Consider the following 15,941-nt stretch of genomic DNA (forward strand, 5'->3'; position numbering starts at 1 on the left):
CAGTTGTTGCCTAAACCAACAATGCCTGTACATTCAAGGCATAATATTTAAGCTTCCACATAATAACATAATTGTTGAGAATAATCCTATAAGAACTAGGTCACTATCCACTTGATTGTACTGGAAAAGAAGATTTCCTTTTTTGTGCAAATAGTTTAAACTTGATAAATATTAATAGAGAATAACATCTAAAAACATTATTTCCTAGTCTGGAGAAAAAAGAGACACTATAGTTTTCAAACAGGAAACTATTTGATAGTTTGATAGATATCTGGGAATATATTTAAAGAGTAGGGTTGATGGGGAACTGAGTGATATTATATAGATTTTCATGCTAGTAAAAGGGGAAAAATGTGGTATTCTTCCCATGGAAAAAATTTTTAAATAATATAACCAAGAAGCAGGATAAAATCTTAATAAAAGTTTATTTTTACTTTGTAAAGAAATCTTGCCTTCCATGGGTACAAAACCTTACTGCAAATTTGCGTGGTAAGAAATAATCTAAAATATATTTTCATGGGTGTTGGTAATGGAAACAATAATAGACAGCTGTGGACAAAACCTTAGTGCAGAATTCATAGCAAGTTCTAGTCATAGTGGCCTTCATACTAAATATATTGAAATATATTGAATATTTCAAAACTGCAGCAAATAAGCAGAAAGAGGAGCTAGATTCTAGGTTTCTGGAAACACGTTAATAACATAGAGAAAAATAAAATGATCACTTTTTGCTTTCTAAATTTCCAGCTACCTTTCAGGACCTGGCTCTTTTACAAACTGGAAATGATAACAATTTCTACTGAATGAAGATGAATGTTCCATTGAGATTTAAAATGTGAAAAGCAGCAAAAGGAAGGCAAGCCCAGTACCCTTTTGGAGGATAGAACTTTCACATGACTCTTCCATGGAGAGCAGGCCATGTTAACAGTGCACATAATGAGGCATCATTCAGTGAAAGAAGAAATTCACAGGCTCAAAGAAAACACATCTCAAAGTGAGGAGGTTTGGTTTTACTAGTATTTCCACAGAATGGATCCAAGTAAAAATAGTCCTTTTCTCTCCCTTTTGTTTATGAACCTGAATAACTGGTTTGATCTGGGTTATCACTGCCCTCCTTTCACAGTGACTCTCATAAAAAAAGATTTCCTGGGGCTTCCCTGGTGGCGCAGTGGTTGAGAGTCCGCCTGCCGATGCAGGGCACACGGGTTCGTGCCCCGGTCCGGGAGGATCCCGCGTGCCGCGGAGCGGCAGGGCCCGTAGGCCATGGCCCCTGGGCCTGCGCGTCCGGAGCCTGTGCTCCGCAGCGGGGGAGGCCACAGCAGTGAGGGGCCCGTGCACCGCAAAAAAAAAAAAAAAAAAAAAACAACAACAAAAAAAGATTTCCTTTTCAACTATAGCATTTGGTTTCCCCTCCTACATGTTTCGTTCACCAAAACAAACAAAAAACAGTTAAGATTCACCAATTCCTACAGGGAAAACACCCTAAATAACTGAGTTCTATTCCTGAACGGAAACAACTTCTAGATGTTCCTCTCCAAGGAACTTTATTTTTTTAATTTATTTTTAATGATTGCCACTTATAGTGTTAAATCAAATCGTAGTTAAAATTAAATTTACCAATATTCCAGTAGGAGATATTTGCTACCTCATTATTTACTTCAAGACAGAATTCACAATTTAAAAACAAGAGAAAATGAAAACCCAGTATTGTGGAAATTACCTCATCTGATCCTTTCTTTTCTCCTGACTTTGAAGGCGATCCACTGGTTTTTCCATCGGCACGCTATAAAAGTATTTAAAAAGATAACGTTTAATAGAGGGAGGTGATACAAGATAATATAATAGTGACTTTAATCCCAAAGGGCTAAATATATAGACTGTAAAAACAAGGACCCCTTTCATCTTCCTCCTGAGAATTGTTGATAATTCGATACCAACGTAGGTGGCCTTCAAAAATTAAGGGAAGCTACAGACATTCATTTGGGATGCAGAAAATCAGTCTGTAATTAACCAGACAGATCTGATGGTGATGCTAAGGTGGCATCTCGTCTCCTACAAAATGTCTCATGGAATTTCAAAGCCCAAATTGCCAGCATAAGAGACACCTGGCTCCTCATGGAGATGAGATGTCTGAGGACCATGCTGAGCCTACGCCATTACTTAAGCCTCAGTTCAGCATGAACTCAAGGGAGGGCCACCCCTTATCAACCATCACTTTCAATGGCTCTTGGAAATTCTCTGGAGTTCTTTCTGTCTGAGTATTTACCAACACAGAAAGATAAATCCTGCACTGGAAAGACCATACCTGCAACTTTCATTAACTATGGCTTTAGAATTTCATTATGTTCTGAAACAGAATTATTTTTCTCACTAGAACACTGGTGATTAAAGGAAATATTTTTACGTGGTACGTGAAAGCTTCAAATAGCTCACATGTTCATTTGTTTTGATAAGATAAAAGAAGCCATGAAGATTATTGAATTTTTTTGAGAAATAAAAAAAAACGTATGTTCCTGAAAAGGGGGTACAGAGAATTACTTCAGGGCTTCCCTGGTGTAGCAGTGGTTGGGAGTCCGCCTGCCGATGGTGGGGACGCGGGTTCGTGCCCCGTTCCGGGAGGATCCCACGTGCCGCGGAGCGTCTGGGCCCGTGAGCCATGGCCGCTGAGCCTGTGCGTCCAGAGCCTGTGCTCCGCAGCGGCAGAGGCCACAGCAGTGAGAGGCTCGCGCACCGCAAAAAAAATAAAAAATAAAAAAGAATTATTTCATTTCTTGCACATGTGGGATGTGCAAGAAAGTGGGAAAAGAAATCTAAATATAAGAAAATAAAAAGCTCACCATTGGGTTCGACCCCAATCACCTTTAGTTAAATCAAAACATAAAATCCCATTATGTTCTCTAGAGCTGAATCACAACCTGAATATGTAGGACACTTTAAGTTATTCGAATTAAAAAGAATGGCAATAATAGTAATAATTTTTATCATTCTTTATTATTTACAAGGCTCTTTCATATACACTTTTATCTGATACAAAAAAAGAGGCTCGTGTGATTTCATAGATTAAGAAAACTAAGAATAAAAGTCATGTGATGTACTTTTAGTGAGGACATACACCTAGTAAATGAGAAGTTTGCAGAGCATGTTTTCTGACTTCAAATCTATTGTTTGTCACTATACTATGATAAATGAAATAAGATAATATTCCCTTTGATCATATCAACAGATATTTTTGTAAAAAAAAAGAAAAAGGCCAAGCAATATTAGACATGTGGGTGAAATCTTTCAGTAGTTCTTTGCATAAAAAACTAGAAAGAAATCACTTTCATGAATGGAAAATTCTTCCCCAGACAAAAGCCTCTCATGGATTAGTGGGTAGACCCCACAGAAAAGCAGGCAGACTACAGCAGCTTGGTGAATGAAGCTCTCTGCAGGGCTCGTTTAACCCAGATGTCCTAGTCAAGAGTTTGTCCACAGTTGAGAGCAATCGGTATTGAGTAATTAATGGATCTTGAAAAAACAGGAGGCATTTAAAAGCCCACATATATATATATCAGAGCTAGATGGTAATTGATAAGTTTTAGAATAATTGGTAAGCAAAAGATTCTTAAAGGCTGGAGTAGGCGGAAGAATTATTCAACATTTGGAGAGAGAATTTGAGAGGGATGGGTCTACAATGACGCAGATTTACCCAATCTGTCTCCTTCCAGAGCTGGTAAATTTAGAACTGATATCACATTCATTTCTTATCACCAATTCTATACCTTTTTCAGATTAGATATAGGTAATACCTAATAACAACAATATCCACTGAGCATACTGTTTTGAGTGCCTCATTTACTTGTAGGAAATATGATTATTCCATTTTACAAATGAGAAAACTTAAAGAGGCAACTGGCTCTCGTCTAGAGCAAGGCTCCATGCTCTCCGCAAGGTCCCACTCTGCTTCCTGCTCGTTGGCAAACATATATTATGATTTATTACCTTAAAGTAAACATGCAGACAGCCTTTTCTCTCTAAAATACAGGTAGATAGATGTTTTACTTAAAAACATTTATAAAGTTGTTTCCCGGTGGTGTTTCAAAATTGCAGTCCTCCAGGTTAACCAACATCATCAGTTATTTGCTTCCACTGAAATGCTCAAATCCCTCACAATTATGCAGTTTCCAAATAATAGTTTGAGAGTGATATATATATATAGCAAATGCTTTTTAAAATGTTGAGATACAATGACAACATAAAAATTATATATTATAAGAATTGGTATTTTGTAATTTCAAAAGATATATTTGCTCTCAATAGAGTAAGCATAATGATATAATGACATAAAAATCACACAATGAAAGGGCAACATTTTTTAGGAACTGTATGGATCATATTTTTCCAGTTTTTTTAATCTGGCTTTTTTATTATAAAAAATTTCTAAGATACAGAAAAGTTGAAAGAATAATACAATGAATGTCAATAGTCCCATCACTTAGATTCAACAGCTATTAACTATTGTTGCCGTATATTGCCATATCTGCTTATATTACGGACAAAGATCTATCTATATTTGTATATGTACCTGCATTTGAAAGTAAATTGCAGATATCCTGAAACTTTACCCCTAAACATTTCATCAAGCATCTCCTTAATTTGAGGACTTTTTCCTACATAAAGCTACAATACATCATCACTCCAACAAAACTCTAACAGAATTAATAAGAATCACCTAATACCATTCAATATCCAGTAAATAGCGACTTTATAAATGAATCATTGCCCTGACCATTTCTTGGGGCTTACTCAATATTCAGGAGTCTATTAATGATATAAAATCAGTTATAGCTTTTCACTGAAATTCAAGGTGACTGATTTTTAAATTCATGGAATAACTGAGTACTTTCCACATACTTTCCATTCTGCTGGTGAAATGAAATGTTTGGGAATGATATATGTCAAATTTGATCCAGCATAGGAACCTGCAGCAAGTCTTTCAAAGAGTGAAGACAGAAAACTTCGTCTACTACTACTACACATAGCTGGTGGGTTGGGAAGAGGTGAGAGAAACATGGAGAAGGGAAGGAGTGATAGGTTGGGAACTGAACCCCAAACCTGAAAAATTTGGGAAGGACTTTTCTGTAAGAGGGGAAAGAAACTAACATGTTCTAAGCATCTCCTTTGTGCTAAGCCCAGTGCTGGGCATTTCCCCTATGTGGTCTCCTTTACTGCCACAGAAATTCTAGGGACACACTGGCAGCTCGTTTTATGGGTAAAGAAATAAGGATCTGAAAGGTAAGATCTTCCTCAGTCACATTATGTATCAGGATTATAAGTCTGTGGGCCAGAGACCAGGCTAGTTAAAAGCTAGCTAAAAACTTTTTTTTTTTTTTTTTTTTTTGCGGTATGCGGGCCTCTCCCTGTTGTGGCCTCTCACGTTGCGGAGCACAGGCTCCGGACGCGCAGGCTCAGCGGCCACGGCTCACGGGCCCAGCCGCTCCGCAGCATGTGGGATCTTCCCGGACCGGAGCACGAACCCGCGTCCCCTGCATCAGCAGGCGGACTCTCAACCTCTGCGCCACCAGGGAAGCCCCAAAAGCTAGCTAAAAACTTTTGATGCCCATCAAGAAAGTCTCAATCCAATGCTATAAAAGAGAAAACAACGCCCCAAATCAACAAAACCTTCCTATTCTAAAACTGGTTTGTTTTTATAAAATTAATCAGACACACAAGGCTTATAAGTTTCATTCTGTATTAGAAGCTGGAGAGGAGGCAAAGACAGGAAGTGCAAGATACCAGCCCTAAGGCAGGAAACATTTCATTGGGAGGATAAGGCCCCAGAAGACAGGAAACACTGGAGCCAAGATGAAGATAGATGAAGGAATGGAGTGACAGGAGTTCAGAGGCAGGGAAGATATCAGATAAAAGTTTTGCTATCTTGCCTAAAAAGGAATAATTTTCCAAACTGTTTCCACCTCCTGGCATCACTACATATTTGGTAAGTACAGCTGTCCTTTGTCCTCGTTCTAGAAGATAGCATTAATATGCATAAAATTTTCTGCCATAGCAAACGCATAAACCTGTCAGGAAATCAACAGGAGCAAGGAGCAGTAAAGCTTGGAGTTTTGCTCTCACCCAGCTAAGGATTTGTGCCAGCACCAGTCTTCCACTCTGGAGCATTTGGGGCACCCTCCCCATCGTTACCTAGATACACCCTGATACATGCACAGACAAGGGTATACATCACAGGATAAGATAAAAATCAAACTTCTACACATATTAAATAAGAAAGAAGACAGACAAAAAACGAGCTTCTGCAAATCCAAGCTCAGCTATGAAAGAGCACCAAAAGCTAGTGTGCTTCTGAAATGCCTCTGCTTAATTTTTTTCAAAAAAGGTACTGAGTTTCTTTTAGGGGGTGACAAAAACATTGTAAAATTAAATTGAGGTGATGTTTGGACCACCCTGTGAATATACTAAAAAATACTGAATTGTATGTTTTAATGGATATTTTATGAATTATGTCTGAATAAAGCTGTTTAAGAAAACAGGAAAGGTTATTTGAAAACAGCTTGAAGATTTTCCTTCTGCAACTTGGAGAATGCCAATAGAGGTCAATATTTGCATGTCCAGTGATAGCTGTGGCAAAATCACGAAGCAATGAAATAATCTTGGTGCCCTCTGGACTCTAGTGCACACAGCTCAGCTCCCTCACTGCTCCACCGCTGCACACAGAGATAAAGGCTTGTCAAGGGAAGGGGGTGGGTGGGTTGCTTCCTAAGGATCAGAAATCCTTCACTTAGCTACGGGTCTAATCTTTCAGTGCAGGTCACAAGCGCCCAGAGCACTTTTGGAAACACTCAAACCAGAGTCCGGGAATTTAGATTTAGTTTGTTCAGGGGGAGCGTGGGCACAGATATATTTTCCTAAACTTCCCCAGTTGATTCTAATATGCAGCTAGGATTGGAAACCACTGTTTGGAGAGGAGATCTGTGGGCACCACAACAGGAAGTGGAGGTTTCTGCTCCTCCAATCACCCCACTGAGTCGGCACCCATGGGAGCTTCCCCAGGTCAGGCAGGCCAGCGCAGCTCGGGGCCTCCTGGGTAAACCGATTGCTCAATGCAGGAACCCACTCTCCTGTGTTCAACCCAACATTTCCTGACTAGCCCTATTAATGGCACACCATACCTTCATATTGCATATTAGTCTCTAGCTTCTTAGTAAAGCAAACAAGTTAGCACTTTATTGTATACGCTCCTGCTTACTGATTACTTCATAAACATATATTTTGCCTTTTCAACCAGATGGTAAATTTTTTAAAAATATTTATTTATTTTATTATTTATTTATTTGGTTGAGCTGGGTCTTAGTTGTGGCAGGTGGGCTCCTTAGTTGCAGCTCGCTGGCTCCTTAGTTGCGGTAGTCAGGCTCCTTAGTTGTGGCATGCGAACTCTTAGTTGCCCCCTGCATTGGGAGCGTGGAGTCTTAACCACTGCGCCGCCAGGGAAGTCCCCAGATGGTAAACTCTATTATTTTTTTTTTCTAGTCCTGTGGTGGGGATGTGACAAATAATTCATAATTGAATGACTGCATTTCCACAAACCTCTAAAAGTTCCCTGAGAAGTACATTCGTTCTTTTCAGGTTAGTAAACAAGATAAAAGATTTTAAAAGTTGAAAAAAATAGCTTAAAAAATTAAGAGACAATGTGCAAATTGATATTTCCTGCAAAATCCCTTAAAATCTATTTTTGTATGTATTCTGCTTTCTGAAACAAGACTGTTCAGCAAACAAACAGAGGCCCAAGTTGTAAAGCTGATTTTGCTTTAAGACAGTCTCCCTGGTGTAGATGTGGACCTGTTTGCCCTGAGGTGGATTCCTTGCCCTGACCCTGGTCAGTTGGTGTAGCAGGGATGTGTACTGGCTCCCTCCAGTAGGGTCTCCTGCAGGATGGGCCAGTAGTGCTTTCAGCTTCTGCAGGGTGATCCTGCTTCTCCCTCTTTCTTTCCAGTCTTGGAATGGTAGCAGCTTCCTGAGATTTCTAATCTCTGTTTTGCCTCATCCACCCCAGCTGGCTTCCCAGCCTCTCTGTTACCTGGGTAACCAACTCCCTGCATTCCATTCCCTGACAAACTCTAATAAGACAGAAGGAATGTGGGTCTGAAAGGCTATGTGACCTTCAGCAAATAATGTAAACTTTCCGTTTTCTTCTTGTAAAATGGAGGTAATGGTGTCTACCCCAGGGGCTGGCTTACTTATGAAACAAGCTGATATTAATGAGGAGCCTGGCCCATTGCCTCCTTCATTTCAAGAATACAATAAAAGTTATTCCACTCCCTTCTTCTTCTCTGGCATCAATCTGATTGTGGTTAATTATGAGACAATAAAATGAATATGAGAAGTAAGCAAAGGTTTAAGGTTTCATTTTCTAAGGCTGTAAATAATACAGCAGAGAAGTTAGTGTTTTACTTTTCATAAGTACAGAGGAACCAGATTCATCTGATAACTTTATGTTTAGTACTTTGCCTGTCTCAGGACACTGTATTATATTAGTCTCATATTTCCATATTACAAATAAGGAAACAAAGTACACAGGGAATAGATAATTCATTTTCAAACAACATATACCAAGCTGGTCACAGGGATAACGTTTAATGTGCAATTCCTATACTATAAAATACTTCGTCAGGGTGTGGTGCATGTGTGTGTGCATATGTGTGTGTTGGTGGGTCTGGGAGTTGGATAGATAAAGCAAGATAGGCACAATGTTACAATGTTAATAATTATAGAAGGTGATGGGTACATGAGGAGTACATTATATTATTCTCTCTTCTGTGATAAAAAGTTTAAAAAATTTTTGAGTCTTATCTCAAGAGTATGTACCTCCCTGGAGTCACACAAAGGGAATTTCCTAGCCATTTTACTTGTTTTTAATACTGAAAACCCCAAACTAATGGAGAAGGCTAGTGTCAGAGGAAGAGTTCATTTACTAAAAAAATAATCAGTGAGTAGCCACTGTGGGCTAGGTGTTGTGGGGAGAATAATTATTTTTTAAAAGTAAGTAAATGAAAGGTGTGATACATGATATCTTTCTTCTTCTCTAGAAACATTTGTTATCAAACCATAGAAATATAGGATAACCTTCTTTGGGCTTCTCATAAAAGAAGACACATATTAAGGATTAACTGCATAACTATAATTCTGAAATCCCCATATTTCACCTGAACTCCATACACTTTTCTCTAATATTTCAACATTCTGGTGGATATGCCCAGGTGGCAGGGTAAGGGCACACCCTCTTTTTGTCCAGTTTTCAGAAGAAGCGTTGACTGCCTTTCTGCCATGTTTAGCTTAGGGGGTCCACATTCAGTAAGGCTTTCTGAACTTCCTGTAAGTCAAAGATGATGCCATGAGAATTTCAATAGTTACTTTGCTGCTTTTATAGTAGTCATTAGGATGTGCTTGTGATTTTTATCTATGAAAAATGCAAGAAAAAACCAGAAATGTACTATCAGCACTATTTTTGTGTCCACGGCACACAGTATGAAACCTGACACATAGTAGGTGGACGATAAGCAACTGTGAACATCGTTGGCCTTTACCAAATCATTTCTGTGTTCTATAAGTTCCCCACAGTCAGAATGAATTCCATAAATTTTACGAAAACTCTAACCATAGACCCTTTTTCTTCTTGGGTTAAATGACTCTCCCATCTGAGGAGGCACTTACATAAAAGGTACTCATTGGATGGAGTTATTGTACATTTTTCTTAACTGAAAGACACTTGATTTTTTTCCCTTTATGGTAGCTGCAAAGCTTTCTGGGTAAGTTTTTATGAGATAACTTGAAGAACAGAGCTTTAGAATCACATTAATAGGATTTCAATCCTTAAAACAATTTAAAGAGAGGATTCTGGGATGATGGTGCAGTAGGAGGCACCAGGAATCCATCTTCCCATCGAGACAAAAATCTCCCTGGCAGAATGTGTCTGATACAACTATTTTGAAATTCTGGAGTCTATCAAAGACTTGCAACTTCCAGGGGAAGATTTAAATGGTAAGTTTTGGTTAATTTCCATCAATTTCGGCTCAGCTCAGCAGCAGCTGCCCATTTCCCGTTACCAACTCACAGCAAGCAGTTGTGCATTAGAGCATGCAGCTTGGAACCAGAAAGGCAAAAAGGACTCTGTCCTCCAAATACTGGGGATCTGTATTCTGATCACCGACTGCTCATGCCCAGGGAAAGTGCAGGATCAGAAAAGACCTGAGAAGCTCTTAAGTGTACACTTGTGGCTGAAAAAAACAGCACAAAAAAACAGCCTATGACAATCAAAAACAAAACAAAGCAAAACAAAACAGCAAACCCCGGGGAAGGAGGAGAATTTGATTCCCAAAGCTTTCATATTATTAGATTCAAATGTCCAGTTTTAAACCTAAAATATCACAAGGCATGCAAAGAAACAGAGAATTATTGCCCATTCAATGGGAAAAACAAACAAACAAAAAACAGAAACTGTCCTTGAGAAAGAGCAGATGGCAGATGTACTAGATAAAAACTTTAAAACAACTGTCTTAAAGATGCTCAAATAACTAAAGGAAGTGTGGAGAAAGTCAAGAAAACAATGTAAAAACAAAATAGAGATATCAATAAAAAGATAAATAACCTAAAAAGAAACCAAAAAAAAAGAATTCTAGAGCAGAGAAGTACAATAACTGAAATGAAAAATTCACTAGAGGGATTCAAAGGCAGATTTGAGCAGGCTGAAGAAAGAATCAGTGAACTTAAAGATAGGACAATTGAAATTATTGAGTCTGAGGAACAGAAAGAAAAATGATTAAAGAAAAGTATATAGAGCCTACAGGACCTGAGGGATACCATCAAGTAGACTAACCTACACATTGAGAGAGTTCCAAAAAAATGAAGAGAGAGAAAAAGATTTTTTTTAAGAAATAATGACCTAAAACTTTCCAAATTTGATGAAAAACATAAACCAAGAAACTCAACAAACTCCAAGTAGGATGAACTCAAAGTTCACATGGAGACAAGTTACAATCAAACTATTGGAAGACAAAGAGAGAATCTTGAAAGTAGCAATAAAAAATGATTTATCACATATAAGGGATACTCAGTAAGGTTGTAAACAGATTTCTCACCAGAGATGTTGGAGGTCAGAAGGCAGTGGGACAAGTGTTGGCAAGTATATGAAGAAATTGGAACCCTTCTGTACTGAGGATAGGAAGGTAAAATGGTACAACTACTGTGGAAAACAGTAAGGTGGTTCCTCAAAAAATAGCTATACCAGGAAGCAACCTGAGTGTGCCTTGAAAGATGAATGGATAAGCAAATATATATATATATTTCAGCCATTTTAAAAGGATGAAAATTTTGACATATGCTTTAACATGGATGAATCTTGAGGGCATCTGCTGTACAATATTGTACCTATAGTCAACAACAATGTACCATAAACTTAAAAAGTGGTTAAGAGGGTAGATCTCATGTTAAGTGTTCTTACAATACAATAAAAAAATGATAAGGAACACAGATACTTGAATACAGTCCTATGTATTCAAATGTAAATATGTAAATTGAATGAAAATTTATTGGTTAATGGGTATAGAGTTTCAGTTTTGCAAGATTAAAATAGTTCTGGAGCTAGATGGTAGTGATGGTTGTACAAGAATTATGAATGTATTTAATTCCACAGAACTTTACACTCACAAATGGTTAAGATGGTAAATTTTAAGTTATGTGTATTTTACCACAATAAAAATTTTTAAAAACATCAAGGAAAAAATAGAAAAAAGATGTGTTGCTTAGAGAAATCTAGTATACCAGTGAGACAGCCTACTCAGAACTAATTTCCCACCAGTTCACCTTGGAATATCAACTAGCCACCCACTGTTTCCACCACCAGCAAGCTACATCATTCTTTAAAAAGTACCTGTAGAATATAATTAACTTTCTGGGAAGTATCAAAATTGATTAAAGAATAATGTCAAGGTATACTCTTAATTTAAGTCTTATTTACAATGGGAAGCAAACCAATTCAGAAACTGTGAAACAAAAGAGGACAGTTGGGGCTTCCCTGGTGGTGCAGTGGTTGAGAGTCCGCCTGCCGATGCAGGGGACACGTCTTCGTGCCCCGGTCCGGGAGGATCCCGCATGCCACGGAGCGGCTGGGCCCGTGAGCCATGGCCGCTGAGCCTGCGCGTCCGGAGCCTGTGCTCCGCAACGGGAGAGGCCACAACAGTGAGAGGCCCGCGTACTGCAAAAAAAAACCCCAAAAAACAAAAGAGGACAGTTGTGTGACCTCCATTCTCCCAGCACCCTAAAGCCTGTGCCCTTTTTGCAGAATATGTAATTTGCATTCCTTACTCCTAAAAGTCACTGCAGTCAAGTGGTCTGTCCTGCCAGGGAAGGCTTGTGACAATCTTCCCAGGCTGGCCACAATGATGGGGCCTCCCAAATGACTTGAGCTCCTTGATCACGCTGCCACTGGACCGACAGGTCTAATTAGGCTAAGAAACACCTTTAATTAACATGGACTACTAGAGTCAACTTTTGACCCAGGAATGTGATTACCGGTGTCAGCCAACCAAATTTACCCTCTTTCATGCTTCATCATTACCAAGCTCATCAGATGTTCTTGAAATCTAGCTTTGTAAGTTGGTTTTTTTTTTTTTTTTTTACTAAAACCACATAGTTCTTCAAAAGATAAGATCAATAATATTGATGGTATTCAATGCGGAAATGTACATTGTAATGTTTCATTGACTGGCTTTATAGGTGGCAGTCCCTTAAACAAAACACATCATAGATACATCTTTCAATTATTTTATCTTATTCTGCCTAAATTTTTAAAGTTAGGTCATTGCATTCATAATCTTTTTCAGTAAAGGATCCCAGTAAAAATATTTTAATAACAGGATTTACCAAAAGCATGACATATGTAATATATATAATACATACATACATATATTATATATAGTGTGTTTTTGTATAAAACTTTTGTATTAATAAATTGTATAAATATTATATATAATAGTATCTAATACTATAAATTATGTGTATATATATATATATGTTATAAATTGGCTCCATATATCTCTAGGGGATTATGGATGGGCTTTTGTGTGTGTGTATGTATATTTTGTTGTGGGAAAATGGTGCACAAACTTTCATTTAATTCTCAAAATGGGCTGTGGTCATCCCCTCACAGCCATCAAACGAAAATGGTTAGAAACCGATGTCTAGAGCTATACTGTCCTAATACTGTAGCCATTAGCCACTCAACGCCTATTGAGCACTTGAAACGTGTCAAGTGTGAACTGAGATGCACTCTAAGTATAAAATACACACTGGATTTTGAAGAATCAACATGAAAAAGAAAGTGTACATATCCCAATGATTTGCACATTGATTGCATGTGAAATAATAGCATTTGGGATATAGCGGGTTAAATAAAATATGCTATTAGCATGAATTTCACCTGTCAGCTAATGTGACTACTAGAAAATTTAAAATTACATATGTGGCTCACACTATATTTATATTGTACAGCACTGGTTTGGGAAAAGTCAAAGCTTGATCACAGGCAGGTTGCTGATTCTAGGAGGTTTCTACTAGCAGAAAAAAAAAAAATTAGAATAGTTCCAACACTGGATTATAAGAGAGGTTTTAGCAAAAAATGTCAGACTATGCCTAAACATAACAGGGTTAAAAACATAGATTTAAACTATTTTCATCCAGATATTCCAGCATAATTTCCTTTAGAGAATCATGAATTTGGAAGAAGACTGATGTTAACTCTAAACCATCCATATTAACTGCCATCCATATTTGCAGATAATTCATGTGATGCATTTTGATAAGAACCTTAGAACAATAATGACTCAAAGCAAACTTTTGCTTTTAGCACACCAATAAGATGCTACATTTAAAAAAACCCAGAAAATGTAGTAGGAAGCATTCATGAAGAAACATCTCAAGGGAAACTGGAATTTCCAATCATTAAAGGTATATGGGGCACTGTTGGTGGGAATGTAAATTGATACAGCCACTATGGAGAACAGTATGGAGGTTGCTTAAAAAACTAAAAATAGAATTATCATATGATCCAGCAATCCCACTACTGGGCATATACCCAGAGAAAACCATAATTCAAAAAGACACATGCACCCCAATGTTCATTGCAGCACTATTTACAATAGCCAGGTCATGGAAGCAACCTAAATGCCCATTGACAGATGAATGGATAAAGAAGATGTGGTACATATATACAATGGAATATTACTCTGCCATAAAAAGGAACGAAATTGGGTCATTTGTTGAGATGTGGATGGATCTAGAGACTGTCATACAGAGTGAAGTAAGTCAGATAGAGAAAAACAAATATCGTATATTAACGCATGTATGTGGAACCTAGAAAAATGGTACAGATGAACCGGTTTGCAGGGTGGAAGTTGAGACACAGCTGTAGAGAACAAATGTATGGACACCAAGCGGGGAAAGCCACGGGGGAGTGGCAATGGTGGCGTGATGAATTGAGTGATTGGGATTGACATGTATACACTGATGTGTATAAAATTGATGACTAATAAGAACCTGCTGTATAAAAAAATAAATAAAATTCAAAAAAAAGGTATATGGGTATGGTACTTTGATTCATGAATGTAAATAGTCTTCACCAACCCTTATGTGGTACCTATTATCACCCACATTTTATAGATGTGGAAACAGGTTCAAAAAGGTTGATTCATTGCCCTTTGAGAACAAGAACTCTGTCTTGTTTTCCACTTCGAGGCTACTACTGGGTCTGCCACTTGGTAGGTGCTCAGTGAATGGCCATTGGCTGAAAAGGGACATTTTACTGATTCCAACACAACGTTTCTCTCTAAATACTGTCTGATTCCAACACGATGTTTCTCTCTAAATACTGTCTTATTACAACACCCTTGCTTTTCCCAATACCACATGCCGAGAGAGGTGTACTTTAACTATTTTTTTAAGTTCTCACCATAAATCAATGGGATATAAATATTTTTATTCTTTCTGTCAACAAAATTTGTGTGTTTTTTTTTTTTTTTGGGAAGCATCGTAATGTTAAATCATGCTTCCTGGAGGTTCAAAACATTACAAGTACCAGCTTGACTGGATATCACACCTAGTTGGTTGGACAAGCATTCAATGCACTAAACAAACGGAACATCTCTGTCCCTCATCCAAGTAATAAAGTACAGAGCAGTGGGCTCTCTCTCTCTCTCTCGCTGTCTCTCTCTCCCTCTTTCTCATTCTCAACAAGGGTCTTGATCTCGGTTGCTTCTGCTCCTTGGAGTTTTGGATTTTCTCCTTGAACCCAATCCCAGCTGCCTCTTCTTTGCGCTGGAGAATGCACGTCCACCAACATGCCTCTAAAAGTTTTGAGATTTACTTATGACTTAAAAACAAATACTAGATCTGAGCTCTTTCGATCTGCGCTCTTTCGATCTGAGTCTGAGTTCATCCAGGAATCCGCGTCCAAGGGCGGAATTCCTCCAGCAACAATTCCTGCTCCATTCAACTCATGAGCGTGAGCTGAGTCTGGTGCGTCTGCTCACACCGACTTGCACGTCGGGGCTCGCTCGCACATACCACCACAGGGTAGGTCTCAGCCTCTCCCGGAGCCTAAACTGAAGGTCTGAGAAGACGTCGCACCTGGTCCCCACCCCTTCCCCGCCAAACCCTGCACAATAACCTCTCCTGCACGCCCAGAAAAGCAAAGCCCACTCCGTTTCCGGTCCTGCCCAGGCACGATCGCTCCAGTTTACCGTCATGTACCACCAGCTTGCGAATGCCATGGCGACAACCGATTTGCTCTGAGTCGCGCAGCGGAGAATCCGGCGAGGACACGGGGTGCAGCGCAGCAGGGACGGGATCGCACTCCACCAGCCCCGGACCTGCCTGGCGCTGAGCTTTTCAAG

The 15,941-nt window shown here is 38.7% G+C and overlaps 1 protein-coding gene across 8 annotated transcripts in view; it reads right to left on the minus strand.

The window, feature by feature from the left end:
* CAST (calpastatin) overlaps positions 1-15,941 on the minus strand; it is a 129,046-nt gene that overhangs the window by 112,447 nt on the left and 658 nt on the right. For 5 of the 8 annotated variants that reach the window (XM_060009123.1, XM_060009122.1, XM_060009119.1 and 2 more), the window contains exon 2: positions 1,721-1,783. In XM_060009123.1, coding sequence (XP_059865106.1) covers positions 1,721-1,783 — 63 coding nt within the window. Of the gene's footprint in view, positions 1-1,720; positions 1,784-15,788; positions 15,910-15,941 lie in introns of those variants that run through there. The other 3 variants (XM_060009125.2, XM_060009120.2, XM_060009124.2) reach the window with 2 other exon arrangements.

Source organism: Delphinus delphis, chromosome 3, assembly GCF_949987515.2.
Source record: "Delphinus delphis chromosome 3, mDelDel1.2, whole genome shotgun sequence".
Lineage (NCBI taxonomy): Eukaryota > Metazoa > Chordata > Mammalia > Artiodactyla > Delphinidae > Delphinus > Delphinus delphis.